The sequence below is a fragment of the Opisthorchis viverrini genome (assembly GCF_000715545.1).
Source record: "Opisthorchis viverrini unplaced genomic scaffold opera_v5_73, whole genome shotgun sequence".
Lineage (NCBI taxonomy): Eukaryota > Metazoa > Platyhelminthes > Trematoda > Opisthorchiida > Opisthorchiidae > Opisthorchis > Opisthorchis viverrini.
The window spans coordinates 27,305-51,970 of record NW_008751729.1 but is presented as its reverse complement, the minus strand read 5'-3'; the positions used below and the strand labels follow the sequence as shown (position 1 = coordinate 51,970).

The window sequence follows — 24,666 nt, the reverse complement described above, 5'->3', positions numbered from 1 at the left end:
CCTTTCTTTTGTGTTTACTGTTTCCAGCCAATTTTGTTCGATCGAGTTCTCACTCAACTTGTGCTCTTTTAATTCGTTTGACACTTTAGCCGTAAGCGGACAGTACTGTGAGATGGTTAATTATTTTCATTTCATCCTATCCCCCCTTTTGGGACGTGAAACTTTCATCTGTTAACAGTCCAGTGGATTAGGAACCGAAGAGCCGAAACCAATACGGGATTCGTATCACCGAGTAGTGGTGCTCACACGGAATCGAATAGTCCGACCATTGCCAAATTAAGGTTTGTAGCCAGCTACTCTGGTTGGGAATGTACGAAAGTTCTTTTGCACTTGACGGGTAACTTTGCTTGCATACCTCAAGGTTTGCAACGCTATGTGTTTGAATAATGATACACATAGTTGACTGGCTCCTTATACAGATTTGCCCAAGCATGACGACACTACACTCAATACCAGAGGCTCATTAAACCACTGGGTGCTGGTGCCGTCAGTTGCTTTACGTTTCAGTATAAAATCACACTTCCCCTGCACTATACCATGCAATCACATCCACTGGGGTGTGGCTATTGTGGTCTTTGGGGATGAATAGGCGGCGGGCACTATACTTCTGACCTTAGCTTAACAGTGGACGCTCAGCAACTGCGCTCAGCGCAAGCGCACTGCAATTTCGATTTTGCTTATACAGATGCGTCTGCAGTATGAGTAGCCCTGTACGTTTGCTGGTGTTGGTGCTTTGGTTGTGAGTCACCTACGAAGACATCGTGTAAATTCGAGTATTTAACAACCCTGACTCTCGAAATCGGGCATTAATGGTAAAGCCCAGTGGTGTTACAAAATCTCTCGGCAAGTTGATTACTAGATCAACATGGTCTAAAATTAACTTATCGAATCTCCATAAGAAATACTAAAGCACTAGAAACACTAGAGCAATCCCAAGGTGAGATTCTGTCCCCAGAGTTATGTGCTACTCGGCTATCTAGAAATACGACAATAGTTGGCGCCGTTAAAAAGGTGCATTGATGAAACCCTAATCCTCTCCTATAGGAGAGTGGATCTGTTCCTCATAGTTCAGCAAGTCCATAGATGATTACGTTTCCAGAGTGCTTGGTGTGTGTTTATGGCAGCATCGTGCAAGTGCTGCATACAAAATGAGACTTTCGCCCTGTTCACAACTTTCCGCTCGCCCTTCACCTGCAAACGTCTCTTAGGCCCTGTGTTGATTTACTTGCGTACTGCTATTTTCTCGCTTTCATCTTTCTGTAGGCACCAAATTTCCTATCAAGTGGACTGCACCGGAGGCTGCTCTGCAACATATATTCAGTATCAAATCAGACGTTTGGTCTTTTGGTGTCTTGATGTATGAAATTGTCACCTATGGTGGTACACCTTACCCTGGTAAGTTTGTCAGTTTCAACCGTATTCCGCACACCTTGGTATTCACCTCACTTTTTCACGCTTACCAACTCGTTATGATGTCTTGTCAATTTTAGACTCGGTTTGTACTGTGCTGTGCTGTTATGCAACAGAACTTGTCTATGAATTGTGACGACTCGGTTGTGTTTCAGCGTATCACACGCCATTCGTCGCATGCTTTTGTGAATGGTCGTCATTATTGATGTCATGTGTTCAGCTCCGGACTTGTAGACCTGTAGTGGGTGGTTAAATTTTCAAGTACCGTTCTATTCAACTAAATTTCGTGATTACACATACTTGATCATCCAAACGGAGTCTAGGGGGTCCGCATGTTGCGAGCCCGACACATCGACCGTTTCCCTGGCGTCTGTTTGCTGTTGGTTCTTATCTGATCCATCTTTTTTGAACGTTGGTTTTTTATTCACTTCATCCAGCCGTCCGACGTATTCCTGGAAGGAAGCTAGCATTGTCTCCAGTTTACTACAGACAGCAACTTTCTACTACAACAAACTTCGTGTATCACTGACCCATTCCATCATGACATTTTTCATAAGGTCGCTTGATAGTCTATCTTTTGCGCGAGTACCAGCGAAACGATCAAATACAGACTGACTTTTGGCATGCCACTTTTGAACCTTTGTGATTCATAGTAAAAAAACTCGCGATTTAAGACACTGCATGGGACATGTTAGTTCATGTAGACTGAAATTTTTTCTGCTTGATTTGCATAGGCTTTTCTAGCGTAACTGGTTAGGGAGTTGCAGAACGAACACGGTTCGATGAGGTTTTATTTATATGCTCAATAGAAAATTTCTTCAGAAGTTTCAATGTTTCAGCTCTTGTCGACCTTGGGATAGGACATATTCGGTTTGGAATCAGCTGGAAACTTCAAATTCAGGCGCCCTTTGAGGTCTCCATATTTCTCCGCGGAACGCATTCATTGTACTGCAGGGCCCCGGCATCCGTCCGTCAGAGTTGGTAGACAAGATCGTTTCACATGCACTTTAAGCATTGATTGCCTGCTTTTTTCGCTTTATTTGTGTGAGGAAAACCCTTTTCCTAGGAAGACAGTAAAAAACCCTTCCATCAGGCTTGCATGCCTTAAGAAACGAAAACAGACCAATAGGTCCCTAATCACCGTGGTTGCCGAAGAAAACTCGTAACTTTTCCCCCAGGAATTTGATGAGATTGCACTGCGAGTATATTACTCGAAACATCCGACTGTTGGATTTTATACTCGCCGCACAGTTCCCAGTGTTTTTGCTAGTACCACAACTTGTGACCAATATTAAACAGTTTGTAATCCAGTTGTTATGTGTTTTAATTCTCGCTGCATCCTTACGCTAACTAACCCTGAGTGTTTGTGAGATCACACCCCTTACACCCAGTCAGGTTAATCGATTTTTCCGAGCTACAAATGGAATATACCTGCCACTCCGCCTTTTAGACAAAAATTCCCAGGGTTTCACAGCTCAACCGTTGTTATTTATTTGGCCGCACTGTTTATGATCCCCTAGCCGAGCGGTTATGAATGCTCGTATTGCTTGCTTTCTGAACCGGTTCCGCAGGAGTTCATTCCACATGATTTAAATGTCTACCATGGGAATGATTTTTGTAAAGGGCGTGGTTTAAATTCTTCCACCTTGAGTTTTTGCTCTGGTTTTTATTGTCTCTGTTGCTTGATCGATTCGTAAGTTATGGGCACACAGAATTCTATCTAACGAGACGGTCGTTCGTTGTTGCCAATCAAGTGAGAGGGAGAGCTGTGATTCCGGTCCGGTTGTCAACCACTAGTCTGTTTGTTGTAGTGCTGCGTCTCCCTGCGTTTACTGTCATTCCGGGGTTATACCGCAACTAGGGTTTGTTGCGTTACCAAGGCCACTTCATTCGTTGCACATTATCGTACTGGTATATGAACCTTTTTTTCTTAATTACGTCGTTGAGTCTCGTATCCCTCTACCGTACTAGCCTCCTGGCTTCGGATACTGACTGGAATTGGTACTGACAGTCTAGGTATGCACCTATTCTCTTGTTCTGCCAGATTATGCTTACTCGTGGATTTCTATTGTGGAGGTTCAAACGTGACAGAATGTATCGACGAGACTTCCAAAAAATAATCTTTTTTGTACACCATGACTGCTGATGATCCGTTCAAACTACTTATAGTTCAAGACCCAGTAGTTCATAAATTATGCAAAAGATTATCAACCTCTTCACGTTTTATAAGATTTCCCACTTCTGATCTTTCCACTTTCGTCATCCCTTTTCCGCCGCTTTCAGGCAACCATTTTGGCAAATGAATGCATCTTCTTTATTCTGATTCCGGTAGTTCCATCATCATCGAAATCCGTCTGTTCTATTTGTTGGGTTGCACAGACACACATTCCACCCAAACGTTTTCTCTGAGTTTGTAGGTCCTTAATATAAAGACCGTAGAAGTATTTATGCCGCATTCTGCGCTAATGCCACCGCTTCTAAACTTTCTGTGGTCTGGGAGTGCTGAAAGCTAACGAATGATCGGTCCTAGGCAACAGTACGCGAGTCCCGCGCTCATAGGGTTGCCGTATTGCGCCACATCTTATTGACGACTTTGGTGTTTCTCGTTGTTCCAGCAACATATGATATAGATTGTCTTTTGTGTCGTTGGTTTTATGGGGATTTTAGCTGCCTTAATTGCTCAATCTGATTCACTAATGCATTCACTATATTAAACGTTACTACTCCGATGCTTGATACACTTCATTTTGGAACAATACGAACCCCTGATTGGTATTCCGAACCCCGTTATCAGAGAGCCAAATATCGGGAATCCTGTATTGCATACAACGACACCTCTTGCGCTTAATCAATGGTTTAACCATGGTGCAAGTCAGTTAGCCGATCTCAATAAACTACCTTAGTAGTCAACCACTGCATTCAGAAACATACACTGCCGCTTGTTTTCATGGGCGATTAGAGAATTTTTGTGCATTGTCGACAGTTATTCCCTACTTTACTTCGTGTGGACGATGTACCGGATGGTATTTTTTGAAACTTGATCCCTGATATGAAATCAATGCCTGGCATTCTTTTTGGTATGAACGCTTATAGGCGCACTTTTGAGTTCGTAAGACCGTTCTCCGCAAACACTTTGGCACTTAAGGGTTTTCTAACAGGATTGAGAGGTTCACGACCCGTAGTCACTACCGTCTCGCCAAACGTGTGTTGAATTGTTCAAGGTGGAACAGCATTGCTAGAGTTTCTTTTCGCATTTGCACGTATTTTTGTTCAGCTTCCGACAGACCGCGTCTTCTGTAGTCTGTTGACCTGCCTTGCTGAGGCACCGCAGTTTTCATACTGGATGAGCTACTATAGTATTGAATAAGTGGCTGTTGATATTGACCCTAATAGGCTGAAACAGGTGCTTCTGTAACAATCTGGTTTATCTGCTCACCTACTCTTCAGCCCATCTCAACAACATATCCTTGTGTATCACGAATCGGATGGTCCGCATTCTTCTGCTAGTTTGGGTTGCTCAGACCGAAGACTTCCTTGGTGTCATCTAGGTAGGCATCCCCGAACCTCACGAACAGTAACAAACTCAGTGTTATCTGGAATAGTTATTCAACAACAACGATTGATTAAACAGTATGGGTCAAATTCGAGTTCTGAAGAAGTTTTCCAAATATCACCTCAGGGTCAGCAGTACACATCAGGCCCGGAAGTTTGTTTGGCGCTGAAGTGAACTGTTTTGGAACGTCTCGCGATATTTCTTCATCGCTTTCGGAAGGTGCAGTAATTCAAGTCGACCAAAGGGTGTACCGAACGTGTTAAAGTATCCCGATTAGTGATCTCGTCTCAGTTGCTAGCAGGCGAACAAACTATCTAGGTCGGTGGATAGCTTTGCCTGAGATAGTATATTGAGTCTGTAGTGTACATGACAGAACTCGATAACTGAGGATAACTGAGGACAAAGTCCCGATTTACGTTTTTTCTGATCTACTACTATTTATTTTACCTAATTTGTCGATTCACCAACTGCCGAAATGATGCTTGGCGTTGTTAGGTGATTCAGCTCCATATTCAAAATTTCAACCAGCGGTATTGCATTCCCAGGCCATACTGGGGGGTCTGTCCCATCTACGGCAAGCTAATTTATCATGGTAAGCAATTCTACTCAACAGAAAAAGCACCCTTGTTTCTCAAAGGTGGGTGCAAAGTACGGACAGAATTGTCACGAACGTGGGCAATGAATTCCACTTCAGTTGCTGGAAAACGGAGACTTGGTATGAGGTCTGCATTGGTGATCAAGAATTATAGTCTGTGTTTTTTTCATATTCAGCCATGTTCTTCTCATGACCGTAGAACCCCTGCCGTTCCACATTCGTAGATTGGATCCAAAGTGATAGCGGCAGATTTTGGGTTTGGTAGTTACGATGGTGTTCCTGAGGGTACCCAAGTCGGGCTGAAGTAGGCATGGTTTACTTCGACGTGCAGGTTAGCGTAGATTCTCGCTGGATGGCCGTTTCTTACTCTGTTAATCTCGCTGATCCCACCTCAACCAGTTTCACAGCAGTTGGTCGCCAGTTACTTTCCACGTTTGTGACTTCTGTCGAGCAGACGAACGTAAAGCTTGTGGGAGTTCATCAACATCGATTCGTTCAACTTTAGTCAATCAGTCTTAAGCCTATCAAATCTCTAGTTCGTCATATCTGCAGTTCGTATTCGCCAGCCCAGTAAGTCAGGCTGTGTATATGAGTTCTTGCTGTTCTCTTTGAGGATTCACTGCTTAACCTCCAACGACGATCTGCGCTCAGGCTATTGGTGTGTCGCATCAGCCACTTAAATGAAAGTCCGTAAATATGGGCGAGAGTCTGTCCTATTCCCGGCCACAAACTAAAAGTGGTTAGATAAACCCGCGGATTTTCGATTGCCTGATAGATTGAATGAACCTTGATATGACAATTCTATCCTTGTTCGCTAGTCCGCACACCCGGTGTCCGATATCACAGTCATTCCTTGGCTTATCTACCCTCGCTTCTTAGCCAAAAATTATCTGCCTTGCCGACTTCACTCAAACTATCTGGTGGCCCTGGAGCCTTAGCATGGATTTTCTTCCCTATTATTATGATCATTGTTGGTACCCTGTTATCAGAAAAAAGTGCATTATCCCCAGGAGTCCACAGCTTTATATAGAATCATCTACCCACTGTGCACTTCCTCTTGGACGTTCCACTGGAAGAAACTTGCGTAGGAGCACGGATAGGGTGGAATTTCCAAATTGTCGGGCCGTGCAGTGGTGTTATTAATAAATCTGTCGCAACACGCACATGTGTAAACCCGTACGCTTCACTCTTGGGTGATTTGATGCACAATAAAACGAGCAATCCATACGATGCGCAAGGATGATACCACGGACATTCTTAGTCACACATAGGTCAGATGTAGTACTGTCGATTTCCCAGGATTTTCGGCATGCATTTAAAGGTTTTTACTATCGATGCTGGATCAATCGTCACCAACTGAGGTCACATTTTCAGTGTAAGGCATCCGCAACATCGTCAGAGTGTTGATTTCCCCAGCACTCAGTAATATTCCGGTTGATTTTCTATGATAGACTGGAAATCCAAACCAGTAGACCTGACCAGTTTGGAAAGATACTGCTGAAACACCAATGAGGCATTTAACCTAAGGTGCTTTATGACTTCCCAATATTTATGCCCGAAGGCACCAACAAGCTCATTGGAATCGCATAGTTTACATTGTTGTCTCTATGCCTCACATTTCCATGCGTTGATTCACACACTTTCGCAAAGCACTGAATTGCCTTCTCTTCTCCGTTCGGGTCGCTTCTTTGCGGTGCATATCGTCAGCCTTGGAAGCGCCAAAAATGAGACCTCTCGCTATCCGTTCTTCAGGGTCTTTCCTGGGAATTTGTTGTGGTGGATGAACTGATGATGGATCGCAAGTGGATGAATTCACTGAGAACGCAAGTCGCTCCTGGCCCTCTTGGGTAAAGTGGTGACCGTGTGCACGATTAATTAATATGATTTAGTCGGTCCATCATTGTTAGCCTAGGCAGCTCAACCCACCAAATGTGATCTATTCGTGAAAAAAACTAGTATTGGGGCGATTTCGTTACGAACATCAGTCATTCAGATGGTGTAAGGAGTGGAAAGGAGGAAATTTGGAACTGAAACCAAAATGGCATGTCACTTGGGCAGCTATGGTGCCACGAGCATCTGTTGGGCAGTTGTATCCGTGTTCAGGCGAGCTACTTCACATGCGTTCACTATTTCACCACAGTTCTTGAGACCGAAATTCCATAAGCAATCCCAGACACACTTGGAATTCTGAGTCAAGTGCAATAGTAGAAACCCTGTGAGTAGTTCCTGGCGATGACGTTCCATCTTCTTGGTAAACGATGGATGATTGGCTCCGTTCGTCCACACGCCAGACAAACTTCAGATGAAAGTGGAATTATAGTGTTTACAATACTCTGAAGGGTATCAATCTAGCCTCAGAGTTACTCCAAAGAGTTTAAGCCGTTCTTCGAATTGAGGCACTCGTTACTGACAGAATCTAGTAAGATCCCATGATCGAGAAAAGGTTGTTATCTCCTGAAAATGCCTTACGTGAAATAGTATACCGCAACTTCTATTCGTTGTTTTGGGTTGGTGCGAAAGGGGTAACATGGATTTCTATAAAAGCTCTGTCCTTTTATGCCGTCACATCCGTTGATCGCCACCTTTAAAAAGTAGAATGTAACCATGGTGAACTGTTAGCTGTAGGTGGTTGGTGTAGATTCGCCAGAATTATTGTGTCAGGATATAAAGAGGAATGTTCAAACGAAAGTGATGTGAATGAAAGTGAACTGTATCAGATTGTCCATAGTCAACCTACGTGCTCCAGCAGACGTGAGCGAGCGACAACATGACATCAGTGTTCAACACCGATGCTTCAATACCGTACAACCATGACTTATTTGAAAGCCTTATTATAAAGAAAAGAATAAAGGTGGATGGGGGAGGGACTTAGTGCTAGCTTAACACAAGCATACCGAGGTGTCTAGACCTCCAGACATCCACTCAGGCAATCTGGACGGAAACTGACAAAAGAAACTAACAAGAACGCCACTGACATCGGTTGGCAGTCACATCTCGTAGTGTCTCCAACCAGGCACACTGAGGATCACGCGGTCCCCATCCTGGAAGGCGAGTAGGACCAACTGCACCCAAGCGTTTCGTGATCTCCTTCATACTCCTCTGCCAAGTCAAGTGTTGGCTACCTCTCTGTTTACGCCACTCTGAGTTGGGCATGGAAAACAGCACTCTCTTCGGCATACGTAACACATGTCCCAACCAACGCAGCTTCTGGTGCTGGACACATTCTTCAATGGAAGTACCCGTTACACAACCGAAAACACGCTTTCTAACTGCCTCGTTACGGATTCGCCGACACCAACCCACACGAGCTATGGTTCTGAGACAACGATTGTCGAACACCTGAAGACGTCTCAGGTCCGCTGCTCGAATAGGCCAAGTCTCACAGCCATACAACAAAACAGCCCGTACTGTAGCTTGATACACACGTCCCTTCAGATTCAGGGATAAACCATTCTGACGCCATAGGTGTCTCGAATTTGCAAACGCGGCCCGAGCCTTGCAGATTCGTGCATTCACCTCATCCGTCACACTACAGTCAGAACTAATACAACTTCCAAGATACGTAAAACGCTCCACAACTTGTAGTACCTCTCCCTGGATTGTAAGGGTCGTGTTCAGTGATTGCATGTCCACAAGCATGACCTTACACTTTGTAGGTGCAAAGTGCATACCAAATGACGGGATGACTTTGGTCAGTCCATCCAAGAATACTTGCGCCTTCTCCTCCTCTTCGAACATGAGAACGATGTCGTCTGCATATTCCAGATCGACAAGGTTGTCTTCACAGGCTATTTGAACACCAGGGTTTTGGAGACCCTCCAGCGTTCGTCTAGGTGTGGGCGCCCTGGCAGTATCCCAGCCCACGTACAAACATGAATTGCATGTACACAATAAACTCATGCCACATGAGCGAGCGGATGATTACGATTCGCCACTTCAATCACGAACAGACCAGCGGTTTAATCCTCTAAGCTGGAATATCGTTGCATATCCGGATAACATGAAACAATTCAGCAAAGCAACCGCAAGCTGTGGGTTGTGAAATAAGGCGCTAGGTTATTTGAGATAAAGGCATAAGTTGGCATATTGTGTTTCGAAGGAGGTGGTGGATTGGTCTCACTATTCCTAATGACTGAACCAGTCATTTCCGTTCACATAGTTTTGTTTATCATACTCTTATCAACGTGGCTTCGCACAAGCAGTTTCCTCTCCTAGCGTGTCACAATAGGATGAAAGCGCGAACAAAGTCAACCAGTTGAATTTTCTCAGGGATTTGCTTTACAGTCGTGTCATGTTTTTCGGTTCAAATATTGTGGCGTTAACCCACTGCGCTGCAAACCTTGTTCAGAGATTCCTAGGGAAAGACGATTATTAATTCTACAGCTTCTAGCGGATTAATAAGTGATTATGTAAGGCGGGATGGTATAATCCTGGTATCTATTTGTACCGTGGCTTAACGGGTTATAGAAAGGCCGTACTGAAGTTTCTGTTTTACGCTGATTGATGTATGGTCACCCTCCTGTGGTACTCCTATTCTGCATCATGGCTGAAGTGAGGGAGATCTAAAAAAATGAGCTTTTCTTCAACACTGAATCATTATCCCTACATCTCTCTTCGTTAAAAATGCTGACTATGTTGAATGGTTTTCGACAGTCGGCTAATCACTTGAATGGCTTCGCAAACGCAAAGGCACAGTTTCGACGATAAGGTGGACCTCGTTACAGAGTTTCATTGCACGCGTTTTCCGAGTCTTGTTTCCTAACAGAGGATATGGAGGCGTGCCTAGTTGTGAACCGAACTGTCCCGCGGTGAAAAATTTACGGGACTTACGGAAAAAGTTGGATGGTTTTCAATACTGTTGCGCGTGACTTCACTGTTCGCATCCATGATGTGGGCACTGATGATGCATATACGAACCAGGTGGGCAACGGTCACTTACGTCAATCTTCGCCACTCTTTTGTTTCCACAGTTAAGTGTTGACCCGCTGGATTGATATGTGATAGAGACGTTTATGTTCGCTCTAATCCGCATCTATTGTTATTCCGGTTTCCAGGTATGAGCACGCGTCAGACCATTGTGGAAGTAGACAAAGGTTACCGACTCCCCAATCCACACACGGCGAACCACCCATGTCCAGACGATCTGTACAATATTATGCTCAAGTGCTGGGACGTGCGACCGGAAAATCGACCCACCTTCCGATCTCTGTACGACGTCTTCGACAATTGGGCTAGCCATGTAGAAACTCAATATTTTGACAATTAGGATGTGAAAATGACTTTCGGATTTATACGTACTAAAAATAATCATAATCTATTGAAGTAACATTCGCTAGAGACTGTTCACCCCACCTCTAGCCCGAAACCATATGTGTATCCACGGTTGCTTTCCATGCCCACTCCTCGCCTCCGGTGAACACATCGTTCCAATCCTGCTTCAGGGTGTAAATATGTTCAATTCTGTTTACTGTACTCGTTGCTGCCTATTAACCTTTTTGGAGAGTTTGCGGTCGATCCTTCTCTGAATGTTCTCACTGATCCCCGACATCCGTGTGTTTACTTATCTCTGACTTTTTTCTACTTCCATGTTCCTCTCATAATCTTCAAACATCCTCTTTTACACGAGTCTAGTATGTATATTGCGCCGGTCTCTTGCGCGTTTCTCCTAATGCTCAAAGGTTACATGCATTGGGTGGACTCACCACCGTTCCTAAGCCACAATATATTTTCCAATGTTACTTGTTTTCGACCTAGACAGCAAACCACCAACCATACCCTTCATCTCATTGTTGTACTTCCCTTACGCAACTATGGATAATCTGCTAAACCCTTGATTCGCATTTCAATGGACCTACTGCAACACTCAACCATATTCTGTACTAAGCCAGCGTATCATCGCACAATGTTTTTTTTCTCTCTTGGTCGCTTACCCCTCCTTTCATGTAGCTATGCTACCTACCTTGTATGTTCCAATGGTGCTCAATTATGCTTGTACGAATTATTCGTCACGCCAATATGAACCCGTCCGATTTACCTTCTAGTGTACTCGGTTAACTTTTTGTAAGTCCAACTCAGGCTCTACACCACTGTTGTTGTCAGTAGGTGGAATAAGGTTATTCCACAGGCTCTATGATTTTTAGGCACCCAGCTAATCTATAGCCCCTGTCGCTACGAATGGTTGCTCACTGATTCCACGTCCCTCCTCAGATGAAATGTTTGATTAGTCTCGCTGAGGTTGAAAGTCTCGTTCTGCTGTAACACGCTTCCGGTTGCTAGCTATCGCCCTACCCGAATGAAGCACGGAGGCAGAGATACTGTCAGTTTGACTAAGCCTAGACAGGAACAGCCAAGATGCCGGGGTTGGGGTCGAATCACGACCCTACCGGTAAATAATTTCGCGTTTGAACGACTGAGCTCCCTCAATCTCAAATTTGGACATAGTATCACTTGTCGCCGGTAATTTGTCTTGAGTCAGTTCAATCATCTGCTACACTTTGGATACAGGAAGTCAGTCCTAACGTACATCATCTAACTGACGATCATGTAGTGGGATGTGTTGTCGGAGTTTCTTTCTAAGGAGGTTGCTATGGGCCCACAAATCTAGGGCTAAGATCATCTGAGCGGGGGCACTGTTTACGTAATCCCGATATTGTGTTGGTCATTTTTTCGTTATTTTCTACTGGAATATCGATATACTTCTTAAACCCTAGGGTAGACTAACAGTGGGGCATCCTGGCGATATCACTAGAGAACAAAAGGATCCGGGTTTTGCCTTGGTAACACAGGTGTGACGACGTTCTGCGTCTGATAATGCGAATTCTACGTTAATGTTGAGAGCCGGGAGGTCGAAGTTTCAGTTCCCAAAGACACGAAAGTAGGTCAACGACCAGGGAATGTGATGTGAACGATGCAAATGAGATTTGAATAGTTTAATGCAGCCTAGTGACGGAGTTGGCGCTGTGATGCGCCAGAAGTTGAAGCTTTTTCTCTGGCCAATCATCTGCCTTAGGTACGCACTACCTCTTGTTCTCTTGGTACAGGCATTCCTTTGAAACTTATTGGGTGTTTTAGTGTTGTCCACAGGTTTCCGCGTTCTTATTTTTCGACGTTCCTCGACACTGTCAAACTTGACTTGTACGATGCGTTAGACTGAAAAATCGTAGACCGGATATGAGGTATTTCTAGACATTTTTGGTTAGTCTGAACTATCCGAACTGAACTAGTCCAGTAGTTAATACGCAGTGCAATTTATATGCACAGCGTAGATGCGAAACCCATGCGTACTCCCAAAACAGGTTCAACGTAATCTGGAGGATGTGGCGATTTTCGGGAAGCACGTATACTTTACATGCGTCCTTTTCATGACCGACTAGTCTTGTGTGTTTAGTTGCATGGTTGACTTCGGTTGCATCCGGAGACGGCCGATCTGTCCGATGGACATGATCTGGTAGTTTTTCTCAATCAGCACACGAGCATTGAGTTTACCCAGCATAATCCAACCCTTGACACCGTTGTGAATATTCTGTGTTCTCCTTTGTGACATTCTGATGACCTTCAGCCTTTGCGGTTTGACCTTGGGGTGAAGGTATTTAATCGGACCCAAGGTGTGCCTTCGCTGACACCAGAAATACTTTCATTCGAGTCCCGCTCCCGATAATTGGGAGCATGGACAAGCGGATGACCACCATTAACCGCTCGTAGTACACATCAAAGTCTGATTGTTCTCAACCAAAGCTGTTCACCCAGCTTTTGGGAGGCTTAATTAATTTCTAGTCATCTTCATGAATGGAACACTGCTGTGACCAACTGAAAGTGATTATATGAGTGCATTCCAGACGCTGCTAGAGATATCGGCTGGACACAAGAACCCTTTGTCAAACCTAATGACCAGGAGTCCTCTGTGTTAGACGCCAAATAGGTTTTCACCTTCTTGATCGTATGCACTCCAATCGGTATTGCGTCCTGTAGCTGGAGTTGATCTGTACTGAAAAGCCAGGCAACACAACACAGCTATTCCATTGAGAACCATCCTTAGTTCATATCTCACAAATTCCCGCCGATAAGAATTCCAAACTTTGACCAATCACATCAAATAGTTCAGTTTAGGCTGAGTGACTGTAAGGTGCTGACTTCTATCTTCCACAATGAGAAACAGTTTGGACCGAAACATTTGCATGGGTTTTTTCATAAAGGAAACTACTCACAAGTTTGCTGAAAACTCTTTGACAGCCCACGACCGGTTTCGCCCTTCTTGGGGCTCATCAGGTAGGCGCAGTCCCCGAGTTTCCGTCAACCTTATGATCTATTTGAATAGCGTTAGTTGTTCAGAGGATCTGACCTTGGTGTTGTACCTACGTTTATGCTCATTCATTAACTTCCGTCAACCTATGATCTATTTGAATAGCGTTAGTTGTTCAGAGGATCTGACCTTGGTGTTGTACCTACGTTTATGCTCATTCATTAACTCCAGTCAACGGGTTGTGAACATGTATGAACTGAAGCCTGAATCAACCAACTACCTCGCGTGCTGTCAGTAATTTGTTCGTAATCAAACTCCAAACTCTGCGCCTACCCGATTTATCATTGAAGGAAGAAAGCTGATTAGTCACCGGGTTTCCAACCTAACCGATCCGGAATCACTAGTGATCGCATGTGTTCACCGTGTGTTATATGCACACACATTCGAACATGACCACGCGCGCGTTAATCCGTAGGTGCATGTGTAGGCAGCCGTTGTGCAATCATCACAGTCATATGTTTATGGTTTTTTCCAGTTTTGTCGACGGCGACAACCATGCCATTGGGCAAATCGTAGATTGTGTGCATACGAGTTGCGCCGATCGTACTTCTACGTGTTGCGCTTGTGTATGATTCAACGTGGTGAACTGAGGGCAAGGGAAGTCGGAACTACGGGGTCGATACTGCGCAGTTAGCAACAATGTGATACTGATTTTTCCAACCACAATACATGTATAGGACTCCAGTCTAAGTTCAATGAACGGAAAAAAAACGTGGCACAGTGGACTTTAGCTTTGGTCTGCAATAGGACCCATCGAGCTTTGCTCTTATCCCGAATGTCCGAGTCTCTGTTGGAAACACTTACAAAAGTGGCATTTTTGTTTATCGTTCCAACGGTGTATGACATCAGTCATCTAGACTCCAGTCAGGCAACCTCGATCTCGAAATTGAAGGAAGTTTTGGTGCCACAAAAAATTATCTATCGAGTGGAGCACAAAAAATGAACACAGACATTCTTCATAAGTGGCCGTTTGGTCACCTCTTTAGACAGCTTGAAGAAACAGTAAATTTCAGAGTTCTGCGCAGTCTATGTCACAGAGAATTGCTGTGTGCTATCTCAGAAGATAGCCCATTTGTCTTCCCTTTATTGTTTCACGTACCACTTTGGAAATCCTTTGGAAGCCGTGGGCACCCATAGATACACATTCCCTTTCATGAGGACAAGTGCACAGGTTTCATAGGTCTTCTGTAGCGTTTACACATACTGCTCACCCGGAAATGGTCATACATGAACATCAAGAAATCTGAATCTGTCACACATTAAGTTTAGCATGGAAATAGAGTCCACCTCAGGCACATTACCCTTTCTGGACTGTATAACACATAAGGTTGGTGGGAAATTGAAAATGACTATCTACCAGAAACCAACAGACACAGGAACCGTCTTAAGCTATTCATCAGCACACACAAAGTCCATGTACGCCAGTATTGTCTCATCGATGTTTCATCGAGTCAAAGCGCTGTGCACAGAAGAGATCGACCGAACGGCAGCTCAAATCGAGATTGCCACCAAACTTCAAAAAATAAGATACCCAGTGAGTTTGATAAGGCGTCAACTAAGAAGGATATTGGTTCCAGTATCTAAACCCAGTAAGGAATGGATTGGCACAGCAGTCATTCCATATAAAGCAGGAACATCGGAGGTTATTCGAAGACGGCTGAACTTAGCCAACATTTGAGGAGCTTTTCAGAAGGTAGAAACGCTACGCTCAGTTTTGGTACAATTGAAAGATCCCCTGCAGGTTGAAAGGACTAGGGACTGTGTGTATAAAATTAACTGCAACGATTACGTTAAGGTTTATATAGGACAAACTGCCAGGGAATTGCACACCAGAATTGATGAGCATAAAAGAAGGATAAACAAACCACCAAGGAATGCAGAATACCAAACGCTGGTCAAAGACTCAGCGATGGTGGTATATTCCTTAGACACGGAACATAGAATAGATGTGGAGAATGTGGAAGTTTTAAGACAGAGACTTCGATTCACACCACAGCGGCAGATAGCCGAGTCGATGGAAATTACTAAGCATCACAGCGTGAATAGAATCGAGGGTGTGGAGCTAGCGAGCGTATGGAAAGCAGTCTTAGATAAGCCGAGTTGACACGTGACCGTGTGGTTGTCAATTCACTTAGGATCATTAGAAAAAAACTGGGGGGTGGGGGTGGAAACCCCAACCGACCAAAAGTCACAGCATCCCTCTTACACAACTTTCTTAGCACTAGCTCACCCACACAGACTGACAGAAGGTTCAAACAAGTTCAAGAGGAACCATCAAATGAACCGAACCAGATGAACTAGACCCTAGGCAGGACCCAAACACATGTAGGTTTCCCACCGACCCAACACTTGTTCAACCACTAACACACTAAAATCCCTCGGCCGACACCCAACAGAGATTTAGCTTGACTTAGCTGATTGGTTGTCCTTCCGCCTTAAATCTCGACCAACCTCGGAACCTAGTCACTTGGCCTGACGAAGTTTTGTGTCAAAAGCGAAACGTTGCCCAGCAATAAATCTACCGATTGTCACCAAACGTTTTCGAAAACGTTGTCATAAAGCCCCCTGTTACGTATAATTATTCGGAATGAGTAAAATGCGGACGGCTACCACGTAGGATAGGTTAATTTTACGTGGATATAAATCAAGCATCCCTTCTGTAGGTTTGAGGTGTCTCAACGCGGGAGATATAAGTACTCAGATATGAACAAGCAGATGATACTCCATCTCAGTTCCCTTATTTATAAAACCTCGTCAGTATCAACCACAGTACCCTTTTAGTAACATTGGTGTTTCCCCCTTTTACTGCAGGGTAACACGATGCAGCCGCTTGAATCTTACTTTTTACGTACCAAAAATACACAATCGAACACTGCAGGTTACACACATTTTTATGCGTGTATCCAATATTTGTATCATTAATACTTCTGACATACCGATCGCTAGCTGCTGCGTTTCGGCAGACTCTTGACAGTTCCGCTCTAGTGGTTCGTACCGGCGGCACGCAGAACAAACTACTTGTTTTCTTTACCAATACTCCAGCTGTAACACCCTTCCGGTACCTAGCTGCCATGTCACCGGAAGGAAGCACGAGGGCTGGGATACAGCCAGGTTGCTCAACCCTAGATAGGGGAAGTCAAGACGCAGAAGTCGGGTTCGAAGCACGGACCTTCCGGTCAGTAGATTCGCGCATGAACCACTTTAGTAATCTTGCCCCGGTATGCTATTCAGAATCTTCTCTGCAATAGGTATTCAATTGAGGGAATTTATTGTGGCCGTAATCCTTTTACTTGGAATCGGGATAAGAATTAGGGTCATATTAACCGGGATTCCGTAGTACTAATACTGTACTCTTTGGCTTTTCGAATATGCTATCTGGTTTTGAGATCTCAAAACTACTCCATTGAGAGACATTGCAGACATACACGTAAGTGAGAGAGGTTCGTCGGATTTGGTTGGAGGACTTGTTCCGAATAGCCTCCTCTATTCAACACCTTAATCTGGTAAAAATTGGGCCGATTTGGCATTTTACTTGCTGGTGTTTCGCTAGACATACTTAGCCGCAATTTCTATGTGCGGCTATAAGTAAGACATTCGGCTAGTGATGTATATCTGTCACTTCGTTCTTTCGTTTTGGCGATGTAGTGTTAGCCGAGCATCCGCAGGGGAAACGCGCACGAACCGCTCGAACATTACGTAAGCGTAAGAAGAAGGCCGATCTCAGAATGGACTGAATTCAACTGTTTCACCAACTATTCACATAGAGGCTTTTCTGAGGTTGAGCCTAACTCAATCTACTCTTTGATCGTGCCCTGTTCTTATGGACAGGGAATATTGCTTATTCACTGCAAGTCAGCCAACGAATGTGCCAGTTATTCAGACGGAAGACTAGTTTAACAAGTTATTTCCTTTTCAATCGATTGTAAAATGTTTGGAACTGATTGAGAAGTCATCGTTTCAGAAGAGATTGGTAAAACACCACCGATTGTTTACCAAACTCTTCTGGAAAATGTTTGGACTGATTGAGAAGTCATCGTTTCAGAAGAGATTGGTAAAACACCACCGATTGTTTACCAAACTCTTCTGGAAAATTATTTCCTTATTTTGGATTTGTTCGTACTAGCCTTTGTCGTACGGCTGACTATTCTAGCTAACCTAATTAATTAACCTGATCTATTGAACTGCATGGTCTCTGTGATAAACAAGACTCGGTCCCAAAGAGGTGTCCATGTGTCAGACATTCATGGGCCGAATGAAGTTTGTTTGCCCTCAGCATGAAACTGATGGGCTAGAGCACAAGTGGAGTAAACTACATTAGACTTTGTCTATTATTAGGTTCACGGACTGTTCACTGGCTGCCCACATTATGGTGTACTTCAAACGATATTGAGAGGAGTTTAGTTCTTCAGAGGTCTTCACCTGATGTTCATAGAAAAATGGGAATGGAAGCATCAGTTCACTCGAACTAGGTGTTCGGTTGGGACTTACTAAACTGTTCGCAGTACGTTCAATTATTGGTAACTCACGTGAGTTTATCGGCTGTTCATCAGGTAGCAGTTGATCACCAGCCCATACTGGGTGGTTTTTCGGCAAGGTTCTGTGATCACAATCAGATTTCGATTAATTCGCCTTAAGGAACTAAACTTATAGCTGTGGAGCACAAACATGAACCTCACATTATACTTTCCAACGTTTCCTGGAGGCTAAATAGTCCGTGAAATGCAGTTGTTTTGTCGCACATATATTTTCTGCATTGAGAATACATGAGAGTATGTTAAAATTCTGTGCGTAGTTCCGAATTGCCAGGGCTACCGGGTGATTGCTTCGCCCTATATCCTCACCTTTATAGCGCAAAAGGTCAAGTTCACATGAAGTGGTGTTGAGAGTCGTTGTGATCTGCTTCGAAACGGTCGAAACTCACGCAGAGAGCTGCTCCTGACGAGCGATAATTCAAGAACTGAACATTGATTTACGCGATTATGTACTCCATGAAAGGTCGTATGCGGGTAGAAAAAATCGATCGGTGTAGATGCCACAATACATGTGCAGTTTCGCGTACGATAGGTTGCAGGCAGTGTCCACTCGCTACGTGCATATTTTTCTCAATGGTTCGCCTACTTATTAGTAGCTTATTGCACTGCGTTGCGATGACACAAAAACCTAAATCAAACGCTATGCACTGAGGTGAATTTTCAGCAGCTATGTGTACAGCTATGTCACATGTAAATGATAAAAATAATTCTATGTAAATGATTCTAATTATCAAATAACATAAGCGACAAGCAGATAAGTGACAAATCATAGTGGAACGGTAAAAATAAGAATGTCATTAGATCATTCAAATTACCTACTAAAGAAGGCTTTACATAGGTAGGTGAGACAGCGAGAGTATTCAGGATATGCGTCCGGTAAAGGATTACCCTAAATGGAAGGCATGATGGGTTACCATTTCCGCTAGATCAAATGCGTAACTACTGAAGGGGAAAAACCATATTCGAGGGATGGTAGTGAGAGAAAGAAGCGGTCGCTAGCTCTTCTACTGCCTGACCGGGCTTTGTTCAGCTCCGGTCTTCATGAAGTCGTTCTTCGTCAACGCTGTTAAAAGCATGATTGCAGTCATTGGCAGAAGGTCCACAGTACTAGCTTTTTCATCTTCTGCTGAAGTGACGGAGCGAGCTAAGTACACAACGGCGTCTGTTTTAGAGCCAGACTGAAAATTTTCAGACTGACGTTCAACCTGCCACAACAGGATGCACCGTGTAGGGTTCGGTAGCGCGCGTTCATATAGCCACCTGATTCCCTTTGGCGTGCCTGGCGTGGTTGCATCTTGTTGAACGGACTCCCAGCCAATGCAACCCGCGGGATCATTGCAACAATCAAGCCCTACCACAAAGTCAAGGTGGCAGGTTTAGGCCAGGTAGCAATGGAAATTCCGGAACAATCCCTATATGACTTACTTTGGAGTGGGACACAATCACGTCATGCGTCACCCCAAGGGGAATGTTCTGATGAAACAACGTGAGGGCTCAAAACGCAACCAACCCAGCTTTTCACTGAGTGGCAAACATTGCCGTTTGAATACACTACTGAAACGAGGCTTTTTCGAAGACAGTCCGATCGATGTTCACCGTTTTAGAGCAGCAAACAACCCCATTTCAAAGTTACGACGTAGTAAGGCTGCGTCGTATGCTGAACGTATTTATACGTCCCGCAGATTCAGATGGGGACAAAAGGTTAGTAGATTCGATGACTTCAAGCGATACAACAGAAATCAGATTATAACCAGACGATATGGGTACATTTTCACGTTTGGTTGATCTGTTATACCGACTGATTGCTATTTACATCCTAGCAGAAAAAATTAGCTTGTTAGTAACGGGCGGTTTAGATAGTACAAAGCAAAAACATCCGTTCGCAGAAACCCTAGTTGTTATGTTGACTATTTTCGTTGTCCATCATTCGACGGGACTCTTCGTTCACCATGCGGTGTATAAAAGTGTCACGAACCCGATGGCCTAACAAGTCGATAGCAGCGAAAGAATGGTCAGTCTCGCCGTTAGAAGATTATACAGCATATATGCGATCACTTAAAACCAGTAGCAATGTATCACAGCTGCATCTGACGAGTGAGCACATGACCGAAACTTTCGGTGTAAGGAAAACCTACGGATAATAACTGCTCAGCTGTAATTTCTTTTGGTTTCCTAGAAGATCCCCAGAAAGAAACGAGGGAAAAGATACTCCCAGGTTGCCCAAGCCTGCATAGGAGTAAACGGGATACCAAGGTTCGGTTCGAACCATGGACAGTTCGGTCAGCAAACCGGTACCTTAGCCACTGAGTCATCTCGAACTCAAAAGATGTGCGAGAGCGTATGGTCACCCATCTGCACATGTTTATGCGCCAAACTCCGAAAGATGTTCACACTTTCCCGGCTTACTTGTCCAAAACATCCCAACTAATCAGAAATGAGATTATTAAACGGTTCACACGCTCTTCCTAAGCTATCCGAAGATCATAAGGGAATCCTGAGGCAATGCGTTTTGGCGAAATACGATAGAACGAATGAATTTATGAAATAAGTTACATAAACATGTGAAGTTAAAGGAGCTAACTTTGAAATCCCGCCTTTTCAGTTTACTTCAGGAAACTGGGATTTTTAACAAAAGTTTTTTTCAATCCAAGCCTGAACACGCTGATATGTTTGACATTTGGGTGGAAAAGCAATTATTTGTTCCGAAAGGGATCATATTGTATGAGAAGCAATTAGAAGAACGTATATGTTACTTGTGTAGTGCGCCCCAAATAGCCAGCAACGGAAAAAAAGCTATATGGAATACGGCAAGATAAAGTAGCTTTGGAGTGAACACTGTCCAGATAAACAAATGCGACTGGAGAACGTAACATACGGTAGCACAAAACGTGATGGGCAGAAGGACAAAGCCTAGGCGAAAGCAGGCAAGCGATGTGGTCACATGGCGTTCAAGATCACCAGGTAATGAGAAGCGAGTCAAGTACGCCATTTGCCAGAACAACGGACCGGCGTAGGTGTACAGAGTGAGAAGGACACCGGCAATTGTTGGCTGGTGCGTACGGAGACCAACATAAGCGGCAGAAACATCCACAGTAGCCAGGCTGAGGGAATTTCCCTGGAGTGAAAAAAGGAATAACCAATTATTAGTACGGAGGAGCGGATACACAAAATCCGACGCTGTGAAACACATGATTCGAGCAGTCACTATGAGGTTACCTCAAATAGTACTGCATCCACTTCAGAACCCATCTTGTTTGCAGGGAAATTTCTTTTCGGAATAACTCCAACCAAATTATTAGGTTCAGCGAACGGGGCCATTCATTAAAATCCAGTCACCAACGTTACCCTCCACCGTAAACCTTATCTGGTATACTACGCTCAAACAAGCTCGAAGCTGGGTAAACTTCGTCCGCCGGCAAGCCTACAAGCGTGAACTACTGCGAGGCACCCACGAATGCCCAGTGAGAAATGGCCTTCTTTAAAGTACTAGCCACAGACCAGCATTTGACCATCCGGATACCTGAGGAACTAGGTAGACAAATGGACGGATTTATTAGGACAGACGCTTACAACCGCCTAAGACATTGTGGAGAAGTTATAAATGGAAGTAGCTCAAACCGCCTTACTGCTGCCAGTTCATAACAATTTGAAGTACTTATATCAGCTGAGATAAATAAATGGAACAAAATATCGAGGAAGAGTGAACCAGCCAGCAACGACGGTTGAGTCAAAAGCTGGTCTCACCGTCCCCTTTACACAGCTAAAAAATCAAGTCAGAGGACTCAACACCGAAGGCAGAGATGAATTCCACAGGAGCAACTTGGTCAGCTTGAAACACGCTTTGAAAACAAAAAAGATAACCAGGGGAGTTCAACAGCAGGATAGCCATTGTGTGTGTGATCATAAGAGACTTGAAAAAAGAAGGATCAATCGTCGTACTGCCACCAGATGATTGGTGAATCACAGTGCTACCGTGCAAACTGGACGACAGAATTGCCGAATGATATAATCATCTATCGAGCAAACGACCAGCATCCCTATTCAACTGGTCAGCTGAATCAGTATGGCTCTTGTAAAACTACAGTCAGCACAAGAAATAACCAGCCAAGAAAGATGGAGAATGAAAGCGAATTATCGGGGCATCGAACAATTCAACCGACTAACGAAGACAAACATGGAAGGAACCTCTACCAATCGTCTCACTACCAGGAACTCTAATTGTTAGGCTGGTCAAAGATCTATGAAGGAGATTAAGACACCTGATCAGCGGATCAGAGCACACAATACACAACATCGACAAACTACAAAATATCAACGTAAGGAATGAGGAAATCATGCTCCTGGTTGACCTCAATCAACGGTAAACCAACCAAAACAGGATCCCGTAAACTAGAAAGCGCATGCAAAATCCCGAATAGATAGGCACTTCAAATTTGGTGAACAGGCTTGTCAACTTTTCAGAAGAGCTTGGTAAACAATCGTTAGTTTTTACTTGGGCAACTTTTCACTTTTGACACAAGAGCTTCATAAGGCCAAGTGAACAGGTCACCAAATTGGCTAGGTTATCAGACAGATGGGAAACCAATCAGTAAGTCCTCTTCAGATTATCACACTAGATCAGTGTTGAGTGTCAATTAACGGGTCATGTCGACTAGTGTGGTTGCCAAAATCTTGAATAGATGGGTTGGAGGGGTTTCAAATTAGTCCCGATCGCTTTTTGTTCCTTAATCTTCCACTTCAGGGTGCTTCAATTGACGATTCACATCGGGTGCCACTGGTAGGTTTTCGTTGGTCTTCGTGGCCATGTGAATGTTGCGACAATTTAGTTGGGGGGAGGGGAGGTGGGTAAGGTTAAGAAGATGACTGCTCTCCCCTCTGACAATCGCACACTAACACGTGTTAGCTCGAGTGACCCAAGGCCGTTCACCACACGCTTGCCTGTTCCATGCCTTCTATTCTGTTAACACTAGGATGCTTGCTTCCACCGCCTCGGTTATCAGTCTCTGTGACGTGAACCGTAATCCTCGCCTCAAAACCTCAACATTTACAAGTCTATTTTGTGTCCCGTGTCCAGTGCGTATTCCGCAACTACCGAGTCCTTCAGTAACGCTTGATATACATTTGCGTTTCTAGGCGGCCTGTTTAGTTTCCCAATATGCCTTCTACCATACTTGTCAACTATTGAGAAATAGAATTATCGATATCCGGATTTATCATCGAAACAGTGAAGCAGAAACAGGACCAGCTATGCAGGTGACAATTTCGTCAATATAAAACAGCTAAGAACATACAGTGTATGTGAAGTGCTCAACAATACATTTCAGCATCATCAGTTGTGTGAGGATATCGAGTTTACAATCAAACTTGAAGAGGACAATCAACTCTCATTCATAGACGTACCGGAAAAAAAACCAAGTAGTAAACCCCTACATCACACACAATGAACCACAAGAGTTGTCTCCGAACGGAGAACCATTGCAATACCGCCTACATCGAATATCTCAGATCAACAGTCACCCATTGAATTTCATAAGAAGAAGTTTGAAAGAGGCCCTCCGATGGCAGCGGTAACAACAACACTGATCAAATGCAAAAATTGGTCGTTCTATCGTACACCAGAAACATATTTAAATGTACAGCAATAGAACGCAACGAAAAGCAATCCCGGTCCTTTGTTCTGACAATTTTTATGGTGCCCTTGTTTAGGACAACCTGTGACCGATATTCACTAAAAAGTCTCTAATATAAACTGATCCGACAGCTAAGTTATATTGAATCTGGTTCATAACAGCCTTGTTCCGCGACGAGTAGGCTCATACAGAGCCAATCGCATTTTCGGCCGTATTAACGTATGTATCAAAATACGGTTGGCACTTCACACAACCCAGGTTATGAGAACTTCCTTGAGAGCCCCTTTTTGGACAATCATGTCTCCTGGTCAACCTTCGGATGCGCATAGATCATGATGGGCATTTTACCAGCGTTGAACCGGGTGGTGACACGTTCCACCGCAACGCATGCCGTAGATAGAGGTTGGCCATTAAAGTCCGTAGCCCAAATCATGAAAGGTCCGATTATAGCTTTCAGTACATTTTTACCACTATTCGGACGTTATGGTCATGAGATTTGGAGATCGTTCAACCGAATGAATGCGGAGACTATTGCTCACACAGTTCTTTTGACTCAGGTTCTTGATGAGACATTGTGCAAGCTAACATACTAACACAGGTGAAGAAAGTCAACTTGAAAAGCGAATCCACTTAGATAGTATCCTCGC

At 44.1% G+C, this 24,666-nt stretch overlaps 2 protein-coding genes across 2 annotated transcripts in view; one reads left to right on the top strand and one right to left on the bottom strand.

Annotated features, from left to right (window-relative positions):
* The window catches only part of T265_04412 (hypothetical protein), a gene marked incomplete at both ends in the record, with an annotated part of 34,008 nt that extends 22,422 nt beyond the window's left edge, over positions 1–11,586 (top strand). The window contains 2 exons of the mRNA XM_009169157.1: positions 1,264–1,395; positions 10,613–11,586. Coding sequence (XP_009167421.1) covers positions 1,264–1,395; positions 10,613–10,824 — 344 coding nt within the window. The remainder of the gene's footprint in view (positions 1–1,263; positions 1,396–10,612) is intronic.
* T265_04411 (hypothetical protein) overlaps positions 8,514–24,666 on the bottom strand; it is a gene marked incomplete at both ends in the record, with an annotated part of 37,237 nt that continues 21,084 nt past the window's right edge. Inside the window, 2 exons of the mRNA XM_009169156.1 lie at positions 8,514–9,402; positions 21,143–21,504. Of these exons, the coding sequence (XP_009167420.1) occupies positions 8,514–9,402; positions 21,143–21,504 (1,251 nt within the window). The remainder of the gene's footprint in view (positions 9,403–21,142; positions 21,505–24,666) is intronic.